A 23,749-nucleotide genomic window follows, 5' to 3' on the forward strand; every position below is an offset into this window, starting at 1 on the left:
AACAAATGATATACTTACTTTTTACAATGGCATCTGCCTTATTTGCCAAAATAGAATCTTCTAAATCTGTTTGTACACTTTTGTTTTTGAAATACTGACTTTGACTTGTATTTTCCACATCCATATTGTCCTTTTCACATTTTTCTAAAACAGAAAAACAAAAAACACAGAATAAAAGATTTGATCACTAGTATGTGAACTTACAGTCAGAAATATATTTTACAGGGATACATTTACACTATAGTCTTTTTTGGGCTCCAGTGCTATTACTAATATACAGTACCTGTGTTCGTATGCTCAATACAACAGTTTTACAATTATTTACTTACACTTATAATGTGCTTACAATAATGGAACAGTTGTAGAATGAGAGGGAAAGGTTTACAGCAGGGTCTATGGTACCTGCAACCTGAGATGGGAAGTGATAAACTGCCCCATCCACTTTTCTGCAAAACTCTCAATTGGTATTTTAATGAGTAAGGCTGAACAGACCTCTAACTTTTGTCCATAAACTAGAGACTTCAGTTGTTAGTTGCAGCTTATTTTGACAGATCCACTAACCACAACATATTTCCTGCCTGTTATATTTTAGTGTTTCTCAAAATCCAAGCAAAATACAACATAGTCAAAGAAGTTTATGCCAAGTGATCCAACGGTTTGATCACAATAGTAAGTGCCATAAAGTGATATCCATAGTGTGAGCTTATCTCAGGAAGAAGAAATAGCAAAGCTTGCCGGGGCAGATTCGACTGTCTGTACATGGTGGATAACCTATGCACTAACACAGTAGTGTGAATTTAATTATAACATTCAGTGGTACTGTAGTCTGTCATTCTGACGTGCGGGGGGGGGGGGGAGTTGCGGGTGCGGCAGCATTTTTGTACATCATCACTCAGCTTTTCAGGACATCCTTTTATAGGAAGAGTTACAGTGATTTTTTTTTTTTTTTTTTACTTGAGTCACTGAGTGTACTTTAAGTCATTTTATTTATCCACTCTCCAAGTAGAACTCTTAAAAAATCTTAAGAGTATTTTTGTCTTCACTGTGTCTTTTTCGAGTCATCATCTTGCAAATACAGGTGTTTTTAGTGTCAAAAAGAGAAATTTATTGAAAAGCACAAGAAAGGCATAAAAATGAATGCAGTGCAATACAAATGCATACAGCATAGAAACAAAAACTGTAAAACATAGGTCAAGGACCAGAACATAAGGCCAGGGTAGGTTCAGGGGAGGGGAGGGATTTGACATTGTCATAGCAGTATTAGCTAGCAAGAAGAAGGCATACGGAGCAAAGAACTCACAGGGAAAGATAAGACATATTGGGAGCATGTGGAGATGCGACCCAAGGCTGCCAAGTCTTATCAAACAGTGCCATCTCATCGCACCTAAGGGCATTTAACTTTTCTGACAACATAATATGATTAACTCTCAAAACTACCATTGGCACAGACAGGACAGCAGAGCTCCATTTCGAGGTGACATGAATACGAGCTGCTAATATAATAAATTGTGCAAGGCAGAATTTTGCTAGAGACATACCCTCAGGTTTCATGTCCAATAAACAAACAGCAGGGGTAGGAGAACAGGGGGTGTCCATGACTAAGGAAATAAGGTCAGTGACCTTGCGTCAAAAAACAACTATGTGCGGACACGTCCACTAAATGTGGAGCATGGAACCACTATCTTGACAACTACGAAAACAAAGAGGGGAGATGGTAGCGTAGCTAGCATGAAGTTGCATGGGGACATATGTTCTATGTAGAATCTTGAGAGCTGTTTCAGTCAGGGAAACTTGCCAGCTACCTCTACTCAACTGGGCACAACAGGAGTGCCATTCTGGAAGAGTTCGAGATATTTGGAAGTCCTCCTCCCACTGAACCATAAAGGTAATTTCTTATCTGGGTGGGATGGTTCTACTACAGAGGGGGGAGATAGCACAGAATGAAGAAAAGAAGATTTGGGAAAGGCGAAAAGACTCCACAGCCGGAGTGCCAAAGCGAGATGTAACGGAAGGCATTGCTCAATCCACCAACGGAAATTTGCGGGAGAGAGACCTGGGGGGGAAAGAGGGTTTTTGGAAGAGGGGGGTGACAGGAGATAGAGGGGACTGAAGAGGAGTCTTGAAATGTATTGTACGCCAGAGGAGCAGGGAGTGAAGAGATAAGGAAGCAGATGGAGGGACAAAGGAGGAAATCGGGCCCAAGTGCCACATCAGAGAGGATAAAGTATAAGGTGACAGAACGCCATATTCGAAAGTAACCCAACGGGGGAAAGAAGAGGGAAGGTTACACAACAGCAATTGAGCCAGTCTAGCAGCCCTATAATAGAGAGAAAGCTAAGGATGGAAAGAACACCCACACTCTTGTGATAGTACATAATGGAACGGGAAATTCGGGCACGAAGGTCTCGCCAGATGAATCGAAAAACATCCCCTTCTATGGCTTTCAATTCTGCCATTCGGACTGGAATAGGCAGCATGTGGAACAGATACAGAAGTTTAGGTAATACCACCATCTTAACAGAATGGAGGCGCCCCAACCATGAAATGTGTGGTAGGTTCCATCTGGAAGTATCATCTCAGAGAGATTTAAAGAGAGGAGGATTATTAAGCCTGTATAGAGAAGAAAGCGAAGCAAAAAGTACTATGCCTAGATAAGGAAGATGAGAAGAAGAGAGACGAATAGAAAAGTTAAGATGGACAAGGTTAGAGACTGAGGCAGGAGTGTTACAGAATAGGATCTCAGACTTGTTGCTTTTGACTACAGGGCCCAAGACGGCAGAAAAACGGTCTAGGAGAGCAAACAGGTTAGGGAGAGAGACTAAAGGTGTTGGTGAGTGTAAGTAAAAGGTCATCAGCAAAAAGATTGACCTTATAGGTAGACCCAGCAACAGATACACCCGGGACCTCCTAAGAGGAGTGAAGGAGACTCGCCAGTGGCTCCATAGCCAATGCAAATAAAGCCAGCGATAAGGGACAGCCCAGGCGAGTACCCCTCTCTATAGCAATTGGGGTAGGAGACGGGGAGGGAAGCTTAAGGTATGCTAGCGGGCAAGAATATAAAGGAATGTAAGGCCGTGATAAAAGGACCAGAAAATCCCATCGCTCGTAACACGCCAAACACATAACACCATGAAAGGGAGTCAAAGGCCTTGTCTATATCGAGGTTTCACAAAGTCAGGGAGGTGGATGTAACGGAAGCCCAGTTGATCATGTCTAAAACCTTTCGTATATTGTCGGGGGCTTGTCAGCCAGGGACACCAGCTGGTCATTATGAATGAGGCTTGGAAGGAGAGAATTCAACCTACTGGCCAAAATAGAAGTAAAAATCTTCATATCTAAGTAATGAGAGAGATCGAGTGGTAATTAATGGGGAGGAGAGGATCTTTGTTAGGCTTAGGGATGACTACAATAGAAACGTGTAGGAATTCTGGGGGTAGAGGGGCACCAGAAAGAAGGTTATTACAGAGGGAGGTGAGACGAGGGATAAGAAGGGCACTACATTTTTTTTTAAATACAAGGCAGAAAAGAAGGCAGAAAAGAAGACCTCATGTATCAGAGAGGGGTGAGAGGTCGTGACTCACGGTTTAAGGTGGATGCTGTGAACCTTATTGAGCCGTTGCCTCTGTCTCAACATGGATGCTAGAAGTCTATCAGGTTTATTTGCCCATTTATAATAATATGTAACTTGAGTCCAGCGTAATGCTTTTTTCTGTTCTATCCGAGAGGACCGCATCCAATTGCAATCTAGTAGAGCAAAGTGCATGGTACAAATACGGGGTAGGGTTAAGTTGATGGGCCGTCAACAGCCTAGCAAGCCGAAATTCCAACATTGATTGCACCTTTGCCCTGTCCCGCTTGAGAACAGATGCAAGGGCAATAAGTTTCCCCATAATAAAGGCCTTATGGGCCATCCAGACCAAACCTGGATCAACATCTGGAGTTTCATTAGCAAAGATAAAGGAAGAAAGTTCGGTCTCAATCTGGGATCGCATGTGGAGTCGACAGAGTAGCTACTCATTGAGGCGCCATATAAATGGGGTATTGCAGCGGACCCCAAAGTTGAAATGAGCAAAAACCAGATCGTGATCGGACCGCACACAGGGGATGTGACGGGCGTAGAGTAGATGAGTAAGAGAGGAAGTATTTATAAGTATCCAGTCAATTCTAGTGTAGAGTTTATGGGAAGAATCAAACCCCTCTGAGCCAAATTATGTTGCTTCCAAGTATCTGCCAGGTCAGAATCAGTGAGCATGCCCAGGAGAAGTCATTGCTATGCACCAGAGCAACAGAAACCCATCGTGTGGGACCGATCTAGAACACCATAATGCACAATGTTAAAGTCGCCTCCCCATACCAAGTGATCATAGGAAAGGGATTTTAATTTAATGGCAACAGCAACAAAATGGGTGAGGGGTTCTTCATTGGGGCGTAGGTGTTCACAATGCACAGCCGAGACTCCTGACAGAGACTAGGGATCTACCTATATCGATTTTTTAGGGCCGATACCGATAATCTGTCACCTTTCAGGCCAATAGCCGATAACTTAGCCAATAACTTATACCGGAATATCGGTATAAGTTATCGGCTATTTCAACCCCCCGGCGGGGCAGAAGCCGTTGCAGATCAATGATTTAAAGCGGGCGCTTTAAATCAATGAACTGCAGTGGCTTTTGCGGTGCCAGAGACCGCCGCTGCCGCCCGCTTCTCTCCCCCTGCCTGTCCTGGGGTCTTGAGTCTAACCACCACAGTTGCCCCATCGCCTCCCCCCCATCCTCTGCCCACATACCGCCGCAGCCCCCCCATCCTCTGCCCACATACCGCCGCCGCCCCATCCCCGGTGTTATAATTACCTGTTCCCGGGGTCCGCAATACTTCTGGCTCCATCGGCGTCCTGCACTGTCACTGTGCGCACTGACTGTGACGTCGCGTTGGGGACGTCACTCGTCATTACGCAGCGCACAGCAACAGCGCAGGAGCCAGAAGGATCGTGGACCCCGGGAACAGGTAATTATAACACCGGGGATGGGGGGAGGCAATGGGGCAGCGGCGGCGGTATGTGGGCAGAGGATGGGGGGAGGCAATGGGGCAGCAGCGGCGACGGTTGTCTCTGGCTGGGGGGCGGGGCATGATCGGCATATCGGCAAGGTAATTGCCAATACCGATAATGTCCAAAATTGTGATTATCGGCCGATATTATCGGCCAAACCGATAGTCTGTCGATCCCTAATAGAGACCCTCCAAGATTAGATAGCGACCCTACGGGTCAAAGTGGGAATTAATCAAAGTAAGAGAGTTGTTAAGAAGGATAACCACCCCACGAGAGGTAAAAGAGGAGAAGTAAAAGAGGGAATAGCGAGAATGAAGGAATTTAGGATAGGAGGAAGGAGTAAAATGCAATTCTTGTAGACATATAATGTCAGGGTAAAGCTTTAGATAATAAAGAAAGGCCTTCTTCCGTTTGCTTGGGGAGTTAAAGCCCCGGACAGTAGGTGAAATTATGCAACACATAGGAAAAACAGTAGAGAGGGGGATAAGAAAAGTTAAATTGCGCTAGGTAGATAGAGATAAAGGGGGATAGGACATAAGGATAACACTGAAGTAGGGAGGGGAGAAGGGGAGAAGAGGAGAAGGTGGTGGATACAGGAAAAAAAGTCAAAAACCCCTGACCATAGCATGAAGAAAAACAGAAAACTGAAGACAAAAAAAATAAAAAATAAATAAAAAAACAGATAAGAACAACACTGAGATACCACACAGGGTGGCAGACCAGAAGGGCCCCAAGGGCAAAAAAGACCCCCGTATCCTACAACACCCCACATATGAGGGCAACAATGGGAGGTGAAGGATAAGAATGGCAAGAGAAAACTAAAAAAAAAGACATATATTCATATACATCAGCAATGAGCATAATGTGAAGAAATAATAGTGGAACAAGTCTCCAGTAAAGAAAAACAAAAAGAAAGACCCAGAATAGAACAGCAACAGGAGCTGGGTACAATAACAGTAACCGTGAAAAAAAGGCACTGCGCTAACATTGTCCCATTGTCCCGGGTTAAAATAAAAATCAACCAAAAACTTTGAAAAATGAAGTATCAAACAGGTCCCAGTGAAAGTCCGTTAGCAAGAAGATTAACAGAAACCGGTCAAGGCAGTCGGTGAGTACGGTGTGGTTTAAGAGGAGAGTCCACACTCTCAGATTTAATTTGGAACTGAAGGCTAAAAGGAAAAACCCCAGCGGTAGAGTACTTTTTGGAGGGCCAGAGTAGCTGGTCGCATGTTCTGCCTGCGTTCCAGGATGGATGGAGAGAGGTTGGCATAAAGATGTATGGAAGGCGGGAGTCCCGGCAAGGGAGAGACACTCTGTGCTGCTTGGAGACGCTTGTCCCAAATCTCCGGGTAGTGGAGGCGCTGGTGTCCCAACGCTCTATGGATGCGGTTAATTCGGAGGAGGGAAGGGTCAGACTGGGGGAGCAGGGCTTGAAATAGGGCCGTGACTGCAGCAGGCAGGGTCAGTGGTAGTCTCAGGTAAGCCCTTAATTCTAATGTTAGCCCTCCGGGACCTATTCTCAAGGTCCTCTATTTTAAATTCTAGGAGGCACAACTGGTCTGTGTGCTCATTCATAGATCGGTAATCAGAGTCCAAGGCCTCCGCTATATCATCAGTGCGCAGCTCCAAGTTAGAGACGCACTGGCACAGTTCACTTACTTGTTTGGTAAAATCAGTGACAGCTTGGGCAAGTTCAGTCCAGAACATGTGCTTTATAGAGCGGAATACAATCAGCAGGGTTAAGCAGTCCCTTGGATGTCAGTGGTGCAGGAACGGAGTCTGCAATGTACTCATCCTCTGCGGGCTCCGGGCTGGGAGCGCGCAAGGAGGTCGACACCATCTTGCATCTCCCGCTTGATCTAATGATGTCCAGAATTGTTTGAGATAGAGAGCGTTGCGAGGTGCCAGGACGGGTCTCGCCCTGCTTTGCCATCTGAGCAACAGGTAAGTGGAAGATTCACCGCTATGGAGCCGATCAATCGGCGATAATTAAGGCTGAAGCGCATCAGGAGGCGCGGGGCTCACAGGGAACATGCGCATGCACCCCAATATAGGTGTTTTTATACTACAATCACATAAAACATTTGACTCATTTTGTGACTTCCCAAACCTATGCAGGGATGATTAAGGGTGTCATGGCAACAGGGAGGAATAATTACACATGCAATTAGTTTGTGTTTAATAACTGTAATGAATGGAGATCAGTTTGATGAGATTAGTTTTCACTTTGATAGTAGAAAGTATGTTTTTAATGATGAGTGTAAAAGGCCTTCTTATATAAGTGTACTTATAGTCTATTAATAGTACTATCTAAATAAAAAGAAATGTACAGAATTCTTCCCTGGTTATCATTCATATTATATCTCAATCCCCCCTAAGGACACAGCCAATTTTCATTATAGTGTTTTCAATTCTTCCTCCACACCTTCAAAAAGCCATATCAGGGCTAGTCTTTTTTTGCAGGTCCAATTGTACTCTGCAAAGACACTCTTCAAACAAAGACACACACACATACATATATACACATATATATTAGGGATCGACCGATTATCGGTATGGCCGATATTATCGGCCGATAATCACGATTTTGGGCACTATCGGTATCGGCAATTATCTTGCCGATAAGCCAGTAATGCCCCGCCCCCACCGCACCGAGAACCGCCACCCCCCCCCCCCGACCCGCCGCACCGCACCCCCGACTCACCGCACCGCGTCGCACCCCCCACCGTGATGCTGGGCGGTATACCGGTATGGATTTTTGCCCATACCGCTATTCCGGTCGGGCCCCTTCCCCACCCTCCGAGTCAATAAAAAAATTAAACTTACCCGTAATGGGGGTGGTCTGGGCCATCCATCCTTCCTTCCTGTAGTGTCCGGGGGCGTTCCGGGTGAAGAGTGAACCGGTCCGGGCTGTCCTTCTTCGGCGGTCATCTTCTCCACTCCGGGCAGGCTCCGGCCCAGTACACTGCATAGACGTCGCCACTCCGTGACGTCAGGTGCGTCGCTGCGCACGGGCGTCACTGCGCAGCGGCGTCTATGCAGCGTACTAGGCCGGAGCCTGCCCGGAGTGGAGAAGATGACCGTCGGAGAAGAAGGACAGCCCGGACCGGTTCATCCTCCACCCGGAACGCCCCCGGACACTACAGGAACGATGGATGGATGGCCCGGACCACCCTGACAGGTAGGGGGAGAGAAGCGGGTGGCGGCAGCGGCCTATGGCCCCGCAAAAGCCACTGCAGATCATTGATTTAAAGCGCCCGCTTTAAATCAATGATCTGCAGCGGTGTCGCAGGGGGTTAAATAGCCGATAACTTATACCGGAATATCGGTATAAGTTATCGGCTATCGGCCCTAACCTGCACCGATTATCGGTATCGGCCCTAAAAAAAACGATATCGATCGATCCCTAAGAGATATATATATATATACACACACACACACATACACTTTTTTGCACTTTCGTTTTTTCCTCCTCACCTTTTAAAAATCATAACCCTTTCAATTTTGCACCTAAAAATCCATATGATGGCTTATATTTTGCGCCCCCAATTTTACTTTGCAGAGACATCAGTCATTTTACCCAAAAATCTACGGCGAAATGGAAAAAAAATCATTGTGCGACGAAATTGAAGAAAAAAAAACACAATTTTGTAACTTTTGGGGGCTTCCATTTCTACGCAGTACATTTTTAGGTAAAATGACAATCTTTATTCTGTACAGTAGGGATGTCCCGATACCATTTTTTTAAGACTTAGTAGGAGTACCGATACTTTAATTCTACTATCTACCTAATTTAAGTTAGTGCAGGTGACTCTGCTGTAAGATTGTCTTTAATAATAGGTAGTATCCCCTTGTAGGGCTGGGCGGTATACTGGTTCATACCGAATACCAAATTTTTTGGGCTGCACGATATGAATTTTCCCCCATACCGCAATACTGGTTGGGCCCCTCCCCCTCGAGAATGTATTATCAGCCCAGTGCAGCGCTGTCCCCACATCGCGGAAGTAATCCTATGTTACCCGCCAGCGCTGTTCTGCCCCCCCCCCAATTAATGATCAGCCCAGCGGGGTACTACTCACATATGTCAAGCACTGCCCTCCTCCTCTTTGTTGGGGGCCGTCGGGCGCTGGAACGCTATACTGTACGCCAGTGGTCTCCAATCTGCAGACCTCCAGAAGTTGCAAAACTACAACTCCCAGCATGCCCGGACAGCCGGCTGTCCGGGCATGCTGGGAGTTGTAGTTTTGCAACAGCTGGAGGTCCGCAGGTTTGAGACCACTGCTGTACGCTGTATCCCTATGCCCGGGCTGCAAAAGATAAAGAAAACAAAGTATAACTCACCTACGTCGGCCACACGCTGGGGTGGGAACGTCGGACAGCCGTCAGCCTATCGCCGGCCGGAGTGATGTCCCGCCCCGGCCAGTGATAGGCTGAGCCCACTGTCATGTTAGGAGCTCTGGCCGCCTTCTTACATGACAGTGTGCTCAGCCTATCACTGGCCGGGGCGGGACATCGCTGCGGCCGGTGATAGGCTGACGGCTGTCCGACGTTTCAGTCCCAAGGAACAGCGTGTGGCCGACGTAGGTAAGTTTCTGTATATTTTGCAACCCGGGCATAGGGATACAGCGTACAGCAGTGGTCTCCAACCTGCGGACCTCCAGCTGTTGCAAAACTACAACTCCCAGCATGCCCGGACAGCCATTGGCTGTCCGGGCATGCTGGGAGTTGTAGCTTTGCAACAACTGGAGGTCCGCAGGTTGGAGACCACTGGCGTACAGTGAGTTCCATCGCCGGCGGCCCCCAACAAAGAGGAGGAGGGCAGTGCTTGAAGGTGATATATGTGAGTAGTACCCCGCTGGGCTGATCATTAATTGTAGGGGGCAGAACAGTGCTGGCGGGTCACATGATTTGGGGGGAGGGGAAAGACGAAAACCGCACGCGGGTCACATGATTGGGGCGGGGGGGGGGTAGAACAGCGCTGGCGGGTAACATGATTTGGGGGGGGGGTGAAAATACCGTTATATACCGTGGAACCGCCGTAAGTAAAAAAAAAAAATGCCGTGATACACATATTTGGTCATACCGCCCAGCCCTATCTCCTTGTAAGTAGTATAGATAGTTGCAGACATTAGACAGCAGCCCATCCTGTAGAACACAGCCCCCCTGCAGACATTTGTATCAGCCCTCCTGTAGCCAGCAGGACCCCCTTTTAGCCAGAGGGACCCCACTTTTAGCCAGCAGGACCCCCTTTTAGTGAGCAGGACCTCCCTTTTAGGTAGCAGGACCTCCCTTTTAGCCAGCAGGACCCCCCTTTTAGCCAGAAGAACCTCCCTTTTAGCCAGCAGGGCCCCCCATTGTAGTTGCTTACTTGCCTGTCGCCACTCCGCTGTCCCGTTCTGCCGTTCCCTTTACTGCTGCTGCTCCGTTCTGCTGTCTGCATCATGTGGTCTTATGGAAAAGCATGTGACACACACGTCACTCTGCTTCCTCTGTAGCGTTACGCTGGGCGCAGGGGAGGAGGTGGAGTGACGTGTGTGTCACATGTTCCTCCATAAGACTACATGATGCAAACGGCAGAACGGAGCAGCAGCAGTAAAGGGAACGGCAGAACAGGGCTGCGTCATGATGCAGATCAGAGAAGCAGGAGAGCACTCCACCAGGTATCGGCTTTGGTATCGGGGACATTAAACGAGTCCCCGATACCATGCAAATACCGGGTATCGGCCCCGATACTGATACCAGTATCGGGACATCCCTACTGTACAGTGCTATAACACTATTGATAATAAGAATATTGCAAAACAGCATGTATTAAAGAGAACCGGTCACTACGGAAGCATGAAACAGTGACAAGTTCCCTTAACACAGTGATCTGTAATGCTTTCTGAATGGCTACAACATTTCAGAGTAATTATAAATAGATCTTGATAGATAAATTGAGGCTATAAGTCATCAGGGTTATCCCTTGCCCCGACTATGTACCTGCCTAAAAGTAATGGACATGCTTAGGAAGGAGCCACACTTGTCTTGAGGCAAAATGGCACAATGTTGTGAGACTACCATAACACTGTGGCTATCTTTTTGGGAAATGGCTATTTCCCGTTGGAGTTCCCTCTCCACTTTCCTCCCTCCCATCAACCACCCCACCCATTAAAACACACCTGTGCAGTCTTTCATGCAATAGACCAATGTTTTCCAACCAGGGTGCTTCTAGCTGTTGCAAAACTAAAATCCCTTGCAGAATGATCTCCCTCTCACCCAGCAGTCATCCCCCCCCCCCATTGAAGCACAGACACGCTTCCTTACAAAACTTGCTAGTGATGTAATGTCTCGGGCCACACTGCAACCTGGGAAAACCTGCGACTACAATCATTGTGTATGCTGTTAAAAATCAACATTAGGGCAAATATCACATAAGAATTGCGAGACCAGCCATCAAACACAGGTACAGACACTATATTATGAAATACACTAACTTAACAGCCCCTGTAGCACAGTCAAATAAAAAAAATCCTGGAATACCCCTTTAATACACATACTACTACAATTATTTAAAGCCCAATTTTACACACAAGTTCTATATATGATCACTGTGGAACAGTGCAGTAATTCAGAGGGGATTACAGATAACTGTGTTAAGGCCCCCTGTCACTGTTTCATGCTGTTTGTAGTTCAGGTAACATGAAAACTAGTGAGTTTTCCTTTAATGGGGTGCCATAGCACTGGCTTTCTGTCACACTAAAATACAAAGTCTAAATATGGCCTGGCAGTATTTCAGTTGTCAGCTGGGCTTTCCTTGCCTGCTTTTTTTTCCTGTATTAAGCCCGATCCAGATGTGATTCATTTTCTCTGTATTTGCAGTACAGATTCAATACTATAGATATGCTTCAATAAAGTGAATGGGGCTGCAGAGGAGCCCATTTGAGAGCATCAAGGAAATCCAAACAGCCTCTGTTCCTCTCAACCCTTTTGCACTTCAGGCTCCTAGAGATTTAACCAGAGACCTCTGAGTGCTGGCAACCGGGTCTCTCACCTCCGGTAACTCCGGCTATGTTAGCTGGCTGTAGTCTGGCTGCACTCCATGAACACCACTGTAACTGCGCTGCATGCAGCAATAGGTACGCACGGAGGATTCCTCCGCAACGGGCACGCACCGAGATATCCTCCCCAGCGGTCATGTGACCTCCGGGACTCCTCAGCCAGCCTCCGTACTCCATGTCTCGCCCCCAGTCTATGCTCCAGGCTGGACCCGGAAGTGCTCTCCGCTCTCTCCTACGCTCTACAGCCCGGGGGGAACTCAGCACAACTCCCCCGCTCTCCTTATCTTCTCCATTCTCCGGCAGGTTAGTGCGGACAGCTTAAGAATGCCGTTCGGGGGTCCGCGTTAACAAGGTAGGAGAGGAAGGTTAATTTACTCCCGGTTGCCGTCTCACACTACGGTATAGCATAGCCTGGCGTGGCTCACGAAGTTGGAGGGGGGGCAGAGCTTCCTAGCTTCCAGCCACCATGTTCCCTCCCTGCTCTAAAAGGGGCTCCTCTGCAGTGAAATTTACCCCTGCCATGGTGAGAGAACGGTGAGGAAGAGAAGCTGATTGAGGCCAGAAGACTACTTTGCAAGATGGGTGAGACCGCTCTGTTGAAAGGGGCAGATTAATTTTTAACCCTTGTACTGTCCTCGGAATATTAAGATAATAACAGCCACTAATTATTTGGAAATTACATGGAAAAAACCTTTTGCAAACTAACCCACTAACTTACTAACATTAAAAAAGTACTAACTTTTTGTATGTGCTGGAAAAATGCTGGGAGAATAAGATGGGTGATATATAAACATCATTTCATTGTGTAAAAGTGCAAATATTAAGTGAACCCCCGGCTGCAAACAATATATGTTATGAATATGCTCATTTGGAGTGATTTTTATAGGGCAGCAGTTTGGATATTATATTTAACAGAGCCCGAATGATCATTTGTAACATATGTGTCCCTTTTAAGAGTGGCTAATATTATGTCATGTTATGTATATGCTGCTTTTGAGGTGAATTTTGAAGGATTTTGCCAAGGAGACAATAATCTGGTAGTGCTTTGTTAAAATATTGTGACATGTCCATAATTAATCAATCCGGGATTGGCATGGTGTGTTAGGAAGTAGGGATCGACCGATATCTGTTTTTTAGGGCCGATACCGATAATCGGTGGAGGTTAGGGCCGATAGCCGATAACTTATACCGATATTCCGGTATAAGTTATCGGCTATTTATCCCCCCTCGACACCGCTGCAGAGCATGGATTTAAAGCAGGCACTTTAAATCAATGCACTGCGGTGACTGTTGCGGGGCCATAGGCCGCCGCCACCACCCGCTTCTCTCCCCCTACCTGTCAGGGTGGCCCGGGCCATCCATCCTTCCTTCCTTTAGTGTCCGGCGGCATTCCGGTTGGAGGGTGCACCGGTCCGGGCTGTTCTTTTTCTCCGGCGGTCATCTTCTCCACTTCGGGCGGGCTCCGGCCTAGTACGCTGCATAGACGCCGCTGCGCAGTGACGCCCGTGCGCAGCGACGCACCTGACGTCACGGCGTAGGGGCGTCTATGCAGCGTACTAGGCCGGAGCCTGCCCGGAGTGGAGAAGAAGACCGTGGGAGAAGAAGGACAGCCCGGACCAGTTCACTCTTCACTCGGAATGCCCCCGGACACTACAGGAACGATGGATGGCCCGGACCACCCCCATTACAGGTAAGTTTAAATTTTTTTTATTGACTCGGAGGGTGGGGGAGGGGCCCGACCGGTATAGCGGTATGGGCAAAAATCCATACCGGTATACCGCCCAGCACTACGGTAGGGGGTGCGACGCGGTGCGGTGGGTCGGGGGGGGGCGGTCGCGGTGCGGTGGGTCGGGGGGCGGTCGCTGTGCGGTGGGTCGGGGGGGATGGGGGCGGTGCGGGGGGAGGGGCATTATCGGCTTATCGGCAAGGTAATTGCCGATACCGATAATCCTCAAAATCGTGATTATCGGCCGATAATATCGGCCATACCGATAATCGGTCGATCCCTATTAGGAAGGTAGAAAGATGTTGCTATTTATTGTTACTGGTTATAGAAAATGCCTCCAAGAAGGAAATCCACAAGCCCAGTAAAGAAAATAAGAACACAGGGAGAATGGATAAATATATGGCAGCTCCAACAAAAACATTGAAAAATAAACAGGGAAAGCAAAATGTACGGGAAAATTTAATGGACAAGGAAGAGGAGGGTTCAGCTGTGATAATGAAAGTGTTATTGGAGGCAATAGGAAAATTTAACTCCTCCATTGAGGGACTTGCTAATCAGGTAGGCACTATAGGATCAGATGTGACATTAATAAGGGACGATATGAGGTAACTCAGGGAAAGATGTACAGAAATGGAGGAAAGAGTGTCAGATTTACAGGATGAAATGCAGATATTGAAGAAAAAGGTAGAAACAATTCAGAAAGAGAAGGAATACTTGACACAAAAAAATAACCGAGATGGAGGATAGATCTAGAAGAGGAAATTTGAGATTCCTGGGCTTCCCGGAGGGGAAGGACCCTGTGGGATTTTTGGAAAAGTGGATAATCGAGGAATGTGGGGAAGGGAAAATGGCCTTTAAAGATGTAAAAAAAAATTTAAAAAAAAGGATGTATCTTAATGGAATAAAATTTCCCCTTATATTCCTGGCAAAGTTACGTGTAGTACATAATTGTATGTTTATGTTTTTTTCGGAATCCATGAAAGGTAGTGAACTGGTTGGACAGCCAAGGGTTGAAAAATGGATAGTTGTAGGTAGAGGGAGATTGGATATGTTAAAGTTAAAGGGTACCTCTCATCAAAAAACTTTTGATATATTATAGATTAATGTATGCAGAAGAACTTCACAATTGCATGTTATTAAAAAATATGCTTCTTTCTATTTAATTTTCCACTTTGAAGAAATGACCACTAGGGGTCTCCCTACCAGTCCTGGCAGCAAGCATTTCAGACTCATGCTGGAGTCCTAAACACTACGAGCTGCCAGTCTGCTTTGTTCACAAAGGAGAACACTCAGAGCTGCCAGCCTGCTTTGTCCACAGCCTGTTTGGCTGTGAACAAAGCAGGCTGGCAGCTCTGAGTGTTTAGGACTCCAGCATGAGTCAGAAATGCTTGCTGACAGGACTGATCGGGAAAAATACAATAGAAAGAAGCATATTTTTCATTAACATGCTATTGGAAAGTTATTCAACATTTATTAATGTAAAATATATCAAAAGTTTATTTGATGAGAGGTACCCTTTAAACTGGCATGGGGAGCTAGGGGAGGGAGGGGAACATGTTAGGATAGACTTGTCAGTTGTTGGGACAGGTCATATAGGGGAATGGGAGGTCCTGCGAGTTTTTTTTTTTTTTTTTTTATTTCCCTCTCTTACTCTATTTCTCTTCCCTCTGGAGGGAAAAAATAATTAAAAAAAAAAAAGAGGGGAAGATAGGATGTGTACGAGCATAATGGTATGGAACGTAAGGGGTTTGGAAAAAACACAAAAGAGTAGCGAAAGGAGATATTCTAAAAAAATAATTACCGGGTATAATTTGTTTTGTTTACTCGAAACACATTTAGTGAAAGAAACCTCACAACAAATAAAAAAAATAAAAAATTCACATTATTATCACTCTTTTTTTTTACCCCATGTTAAAGAGGGGTCACAGTTATGATACACAGTAAAGTTAGATGGGAATTATATGATATATTAATTGACACAAAATAAAGATTTGTGATATTATATGGGAAATTTAGCACTTTAGCATTTGTATATATACCACCACCGTACATATCTGATGTTCTCAAGGTTGTAATTAGGTTTTGGCAAGGAAAGAGGGAATGTCCATTATTTATTCAAGGGGATATAAAATGTGCGATGAATGAAGAGGTTGATAGATTGTGAACGGGTAATGCAAAAAAAGTTTTTGGGTAAACGCCTCTGAAGAAGTTTTGCGATGAAGTAGGATTAATAGATACATGGAGTGCTCGAAACCCAGGGGAAAATATATACTCGTGTTGGAATAAAACATGTAAAACAATGTCCCGCATAGACATGTGTCTAAGTGATCAGTCGGGGAGTTTAGGGTTAGAAGGATTAATTATTGTGCTCTGTATATTTCTGATCACTCCCTGTTATGTATCAAGATTGACATGGGAATGGGAAATCTAGTAAACACATGTAGAATTAGTGCATACTGGTTTGAGCTTTTGGATAATGTGGTAATAAAACAACAGTTAAAGTAATTTTTTTATAGGAATTGGGATACAGCATCATACCAAATTGTGTGGAAAACGGGAAAAGCATTTATACGGGGGAATTATTACATGCAATTGGAAAAAAAAAAGAATTTTATAATATAATTATAATATAAATTATAATTATAATAAGGGAATAGAAGTATTTATGCTATTAAAGACGGAAAAGGGGTGATACAGAATGACCCGGAGATTATAATACAGGAATTTGATGGATATTTTGAGTCATTATATAAAACAGAGTCAGATTTTAGCCAGGAGGAATTTGGACGGAACCGAGTTGCCCAGAATTCCAGAGGAAGAACTGGTGGAATTCAATGGCCCGTTGACGGTTAATGACCTGTAAACCACTGGGAAGCTAAATATAGATGGCATGAGCTCTAAAGGATTTGGGTTGACGAGAGGGACCAGGCAGGGTTGTCCCCTCTCCCCCCCTGCTATTTGCAATGGTTATAGAACCGTTGGCAGATAGCATAAGAAAAGATGCAATAATAGCGAGTTTTGGAGAGGGGGGAGGGGTGACAAGATTACAATGTATGCAGATGATATTTTAATATTCCTCGAGGATCCCAAAAAATCTTTACTAAGAGTGATAGAAATAATAAGAAATTATGGTAGATTCTCCGGACTGGCAATAAATTGGTCGAAATCGGTTATTATGCCACTGGGAGATGATAATATAGGGAAGACATATGGACTAAGGGTAATAAATAAAGGAGAAGAATTTAAATATTTGGGGATAAATAAAAATATATCAAGCGATATAGGAAAACACTATCAGCTAAACACCCTAAAATTAATAAAGACAGTTGAACAAAAGGCAAACATTTGGAATGATTAAAATGTATCCAAAAGCAGAAAAGATAACATTGATCAAGTCAATCTTAATGCCAATGATTCTGTACGTATTTGGATCTGCACCAATTTGGTGCGAGATGAGGTTGTTTAGAAGAATCATTTAAATCCTTTAACTCACTGATTTGGGGCAGGAAAAGAACAATAATTAAACTGCAGTATTTGCGTCAAAAGAAGGAGAATGGAGGAATAGATTTTCCAGATATATATATGTACTTTATGGCAGGTCAAATTTAATTCTTGATTGAATAGAAAAATTTTGCTTTCTTTGACGTTTTGTTATCTAATAGCGTTGTGATATTTAAGGGTGTATTCCAGTTGTTTTAATCAGGGAAGTTAGAAGAAGATAAATGGAGGAAGATTTTAATGGTTAAAAGTTTGGTTAAAACATGGAAGAGAGTAATGGATAGGGCACCATTGCCGGATAATTTGAATATTCCTGATGTAAGTGAGCTAGGAAAGATAAGCTTATTTAATAATATGGGGTGTATTAGGATAGAAGAAGTATGGGGGAGAGGTAAATTTAAAAACTGGATTGAACTGAAAGAAGAATTCAATCTAAAGGAGGGGGATGGTTGGATTATATTGGCTTAAAAAAAGCTTTTATTGAGTTTATTAATAATGGAGATTGTAATTAAAATAATGGATGGTAAAATAATAAAAAAACAGGTGTATACAGCTTTGACAAATTTAGAAAAAAATAAAATAATGCATAAAAGTTTTCAGAAATGGGAGGAGGAGATCGGTTCCATTAAAGAGATAAAATGGGATATAGTACGGAAAAACATCAATCTAGTATCCCCAAATTTGAATTACACGCTAATACAATTTAATATTGTGTATAGACTTAATTATACGCCCCGTTTCCTGAAAGGATAGGTATCAGGGAAGGAAGTAACTGCAATAGATGTAATACAGAGAAAGCAGGGCATATACATTTATTATGGAGTTGTCCGGAAATTATTAATTACTGGAAAGAAATATACTGCAAAATTGAGGAGATAACTGGTGTATGTATGGAGTATGTATGTAAGTATTAAATTGACATTATCATGGATAACCCCTTTAAAAACATCTGTGACATTTATATATAAACTTATATCTCAAAGAGGGCTTCTTTATGGCATATATAACGGATGTTACTTATAACGGATAACGTATGCAAACTAATGCTACACTAACAAAAATTTTGAGAAGGGTTTATCAGTGTTTTTCCAAACAGTGTCTCCAGTTGTTGCAAAAACTACAAGTCCTAGCATGCCCAGACAGCCTTTGCCTGACACAATGTTTGGAAAAAAAACTATTACATACATTAGTCATTGTGTATATGCTTCTCTGTTCCTAACAACAGTAAAGGTTGAGTTAATATTGAGAGCAAAGAGACGTGCACTCTCGGAATTCAATCCTTATTTAGACACTCATGATTATGGACAAGCTAGCATGTATTTAGAGAGGTTGGAAAAAGCTGTTTAAATTTTTTGCATTTATTGTCCTATAAATGTGCTTTAGCATACTGCTCTCCGAAACAAATGCAAGTAGTCAGAAGGGTGTGATAGTGAAACCTCACTTAGTCACTGTAAGTTCCAGGAAGGCTTCTGCATCTGTAATGAAATGTCATGAAGATTTATGCATGTGACTCATAATTCTGGAACTTTGTACATGTAAAGAAAAGAGTGTCATCCAGCTGTAAGGCTGGGTCCACACTACGTTTTGTCCCATACGGGAGCGCATACGGCAGGGGGGAGCTAAAAGCTCGCGCTCCCGTATGTAACCGTATGCGCTCCCGTATGCCATTCACTTCAATGAGCCGACCGGAGTGAAACGTTCGGTCCGGTCGGCTCATTTTTGCGCCGTATGCGCTTTTACAACCGGACCTAAAACCGTGGTCAACCACGGTTTTAGGTCCGGTTGTAAAAGCGCATACGGCGCAAAAATGAGCCGACCGGACCGAACGTTTCACTCCGGTCGGCTCATTGAAGTGAATGGCATACGGGAGCGCATACGGTTACATACGGGAGCGCGAGCTTTTAGCTCCCTCCTGCCGTATGCGCTCCCGTATGGGACAAAACGTAGTGTGAACCCACCCTTAAGCTGGTAAAGAGACCCTGCCAGTTCCTGAAAATCTTATCTAGGTCTCCTCAAATACCTGAAAAAGCCCAGCTAAAGCTTTACATCATTTATATCATAAAGTGACCTACCCACCAACAAACATCAAGTATTCACACATGGCTTTTATGTAGATTTTGTGCAGTGGATTTGCATAGAGAAAATCCACAGTATTTAAAGAAATCTCATTCACATGTTGTGGAAAAGAATTTGCAATGAAATCAAAGCAAGTCAGCAAATTGTCACCACTGACTTCAAAAGGAAATTTGATAGGAACTTTAATAGGAAAACAGATTTGCATTAGGGCTGTAACTAACAATAATTTGTAAAAATCGATTAGTTAGCCTATTATTGGTTCCTCTTACATGTACACCCTGCACCCCCTTTCTATGATACGTTCTCAGTTGAGTGCGCGTAATTGCAGGATGGTCCTGACGGCTATCAGCCACCGGAACCTGTGGCTAATGCTAGACATCACTGATCGCGGTGGACACTAACCCTTTAGACACAGCAAAGTTGATCATGAAGGCTAAAATGTAAAAAAAAAGGCGGGAGGGTCCTTACCTGCATCCTCCCCCTCCGATTGGCTCTCCAATACTCCAGTCAGCCATGGCAGGCTGGAGCAATGGAGTGGTGATAACACTGATCAATGTTATGCTATGCTGTAATAACAAGCTAATAGTGAAGGCATAAATTGATTTCACAATTCTTAAGAAAATCAGAAATTTTATTTATTGAAATGGTTAATTCATGGACTAGCCTAAAGACACCTATACACTTATAAAGCAGGTTCAGCAATAAGACAAGGCATAGTTAAAGGGGTACTCTACTGCCCAGTGTTACGGCTGCATTTGGAACATTTAGTTCCGATTGCTGTGCGCGCGCTGATGGGGTCAGCCCGTCACGCCCCCTTCCATAGACTTGCATTGAGGGGGCATGGCCTGACATCACGAGGGGGCAGCTAGAACACTGGCCAGTGGAGTAATTTTTTAACCCCTTAAGGACTCAGACCATTTTCACCTTAAGGACCTGGCCATTTTTTGCACATCTGACCACTGTCACTTTAAGCATTAATAACTCTGGGATGCTTTTACTTTCCATTCTGATTCCGAGATTGTTTTTTCGTGACATAGTCTACTTCATGTTAGTGGTAAATTTTTGTCGATACTTGCATCATTTCTTGGTGAAAAATTCCAAAATTTGATGAAAAAATTGAACATCTTGCATTTTTCTAACTTTGAAGCTCTCGGCTTGTAAGGAAAACAGACATACCAAATACATTATATATTGATTCACATATACAATAAGTCTACTTTATATTTTCATCATAAAGTTGACATGTCTTTACTTTTAAAGGGCTTCAAAGCTCAGCATCAATTTTCCACAATATATTCAAAATCAGAATTTTTCAGGGACCAGTTCAGTTTTGAAGTGGATTTGAAGGGACTTGATATAAGAAATACCCCACAAATGACCCCATTATAAAAACTGCACTGCTCAAAGTCCAAAATGACATTCAGTAAGTGTGTTAACCCTTTAGGTGTTTCACAGGAATAGCAGCAAAGTGAGGGAGAAAATTCAAAATCTTCATTTTTTACACCCACGTGTTCTTGTAGACACAGTTTTTGAATTTTTACTAGGAGTAATGGGAGAAAAAGCCCCACCACAATTTGTAACCCAATTTCTCTCGAGTAAGGAAATACCTCATATGTATATGTCAAGTGTTCAGCGGGCGCAGTAGAGGGCTCAGAAGGGAAGGAGCAACAATGGGATTTTGGAGAGTGAATTTTTCTGAAATGGTTTTTGGGGGGCATGTCGCATATAGGAAGCCCCTATGGTGCCAGAACAGCAGAAAACCCCCACATGGCATCCCATTTTGGAAACTGCACCCCTCAAGGCACGTATCAAGGGGTCCAGTGAGCATTAAAGGGGTACTCCTCCCCTAGACATGTTATTAAGATGTCAGATCGCCAGGGTCCCGCTGCTGAGGACCCCTGGGATCTACCATGCAGCACCCACCTTTAGCGGCTTCCGGAACCGCTGGAGGTCCTCAGGCTGAGTCCATCTCAACCACGAGGAGGGAGCATAGTAATGTCACGGCTCCGCCCCCATGTGACGTCACGCTGCGCCCCTTCAATGCAAGTCTATTGGAGAGGCGTGACAGCTGTCACGCCCCCTCCCACAGGCTTGCATTGAGGGGGCAGATCGTGACATCACACGGGGGCGGAGCCGTGACGTCACTATGCTCCGTCCCCATGATCGCCAGTAATCAGACCCGGAGCAAACACGCTCCGGGGACTGATTCTAACGGGGTGCGGCATGGAAGATCACGGGGGTCCCCAGCGGCGGGATCCCCGCGATCAGGCATCTTATCCCCTATCTCCTTATTACATTACTTGAGGGGTGTAGTTTCCAAAATGGGGTCACATGTGGAGGGGGGGATCCATTGTTCTGGCACTATGGGGACTTTGTAAACACACGTGGCCTTCAACTCCGGACAAATTTGCTCTTCAAAATCCCAATGATGCTCCTTCTCTTCTGAGCATTGTAGTTCGCCCGCACAGCACTTAACATCCACATATGGGGTATTTTCTTACTCAGAAGAAATGGGGTTGCAAATTTTGGGGGGCTTTTTTCCTATTTTCCCTTGTGAAAATGAAAAATGTAGGGTAACACGAGCATTTTTGTGAAAAACATTTTTTTTTCATTTTCCCATCCACCTGTGGGGTGTTAAGGCTCACTATACCCCTTGTTACGTTCCGTGTGGGGTGTAGTTTCCAAAATGGGGTCCCACGTGGGTATTTACTTTTTTGCGTTTATGTCAAAACCGCTGTAAAATCAGCCACCCCTGTGCAAATCACCAATTTAGGCCTCAAATGTACATAGTGCGCTCTCACTCCTGAGCCTTGTTGTGTGCCCGCAGAGAATTTTACGCCCACATATGGGGTATTTCCGTACTCAGGAGAAATTGGGTTACAAATTTTGGGGGTCTTTTTTTGCTTTTCCCACTTGTGACAATAAAAAGTATGGGGCAACATCAGCATGTTCGTGTAAAAATTTTAAATTTTTTTAAACTAACAGACTAATGTAGCCCCCAACTTTTCACTTTCATAAGGGGTAAAAGGAGAAAAAGCCCCCCAAAATTTGCAGTACAATTTCTCCCGAGTACGGAGATACCCCATATGTGGCCCTAAACTGTTTCCTTGAAATACGGCAGGGCTCCGAAGTGAGAGAGCGCCATGCGCATTTGAGGACTACATTAGGGATTGCATAGGGGTGGACATAGGGGTATTCTACACCACTGATTCCCAAACAGGGTGCCTCCAGCTGTTGCTAAACTCCCAGCATGCCTGGACAGTCAGTGGCTTTCCGGAAATGCTGGGAGTTGCTGTTCTGCAACAGCTGGAGGCTCCGTTTTGAAAACATTGCCATACAATACGTTTTTCATTTTTATTGGGGGGGGGGGGCAGTGTAAGGGGGTGTATATGTAGTTTTTTACCCTTTATTATGTGTTAGTGTAGTGTTTTAAGGGTACATTCGCACTGGCAGGTTACGGTGAGTTTCTCGCTAGGAGTTTGCGCTGCAGCGAAAAATTTGCCACAGCCCAAACTTGAAGCAGAAAACTCACTGTAAACCTGCCCGTGTGAATGTACCCTGTACATTCACATGGGGGGGCAAACCTCCAGCTGTTTCAAAACTACAACTCTCAGCATGCACTGACAGACCGTGCATGCTGGGAGTTGTACTTTTGCAACAGCTGGAAGCACACTGGTTGGAAAACCTTCAGTTAGGTTCTGTTACCTAACTCAGTATTTTCCAACCAGTGTGCCTCCAGCTGTTGCAAAACTACAACTCCCAGCATGTACTGATAGCCGAAGGGCATGCTGGGAGATGTAGTTATGCAACAGCTGGAGGTACGCAACTACAACTGCTGTTTGGGCATGCTGGGATTTGCAGTTTTGCAACATCTGGAGGGCTACAGTTTAGAGACCACTGCACAGGGATCTCCAAACTGTGGCCATCCAGATGTTGCAAAACTAGAAATCCCAGCATGCCCAGACAGCAAACTGCTGTGTGGGCATGCTAGGAGTTGTAGTTTTGCAAGATCTAGAGGGCCACAGTTTAGAGACCACTGCACAGCTGTTGCAAAACTGCAAATCACAGCATGCCCACACAGCAAATAGCTGTCTGGGCCTGCTGGGAGTTGTAGTTTTGCAACATCTGGAGCGCTACAGTTTAGAGACCACTATCAAACTGTAGACCTCCAGATGTTGCTAGGCAACTCACCGGCTTCTGTGGGATCCAGGGAGCTAGCCACACAATATCGCTGCCTGCCGATCACTGTCGCCCGCAGCCTCTGGATGGGTAATTGGATCTTTTGCCACCGGTCCCTGTCAGTTTCCCCATCCTGCCCTGCCTATTGTAGGTGGGCAGAGCGGGGAAACCGAAAGTAAACCC

The 23,749-nt window shown here is 44.8% G+C and overlaps 1 protein-coding gene across 5 annotated transcripts in view; it reads right to left on the bottom strand.

The window, feature by feature from the left end:
• The window catches only part of MDFIC (MyoD family inhibitor domain containing), a 164,142-nt gene that overhangs the window by 79,265 nt on the left and 61,128 nt on the right, over positions 1–23,749 (bottom strand). For all 5 annotated transcript variants that reach the window (XM_056573861.1, XM_056573860.1, XM_056573863.1 and 2 more), the window contains one exon: positions 19–144. In XM_056573861.1, the coding sequence (XP_056429836.1) occupies positions 19–144 (126 nt within the window). The remainder of the gene's footprint in view (positions 1–18; positions 145–23,749) is intronic.

Source organism: Hyla sarda, chromosome 4 (assembly GCF_029499605.1).
Source record: "Hyla sarda isolate aHylSar1 chromosome 4, aHylSar1.hap1, whole genome shotgun sequence".
Classification (NCBI taxonomy): Eukaryota; Metazoa; Chordata; class Amphibia; order Anura; family Hylidae; genus Hyla; species Hyla sarda.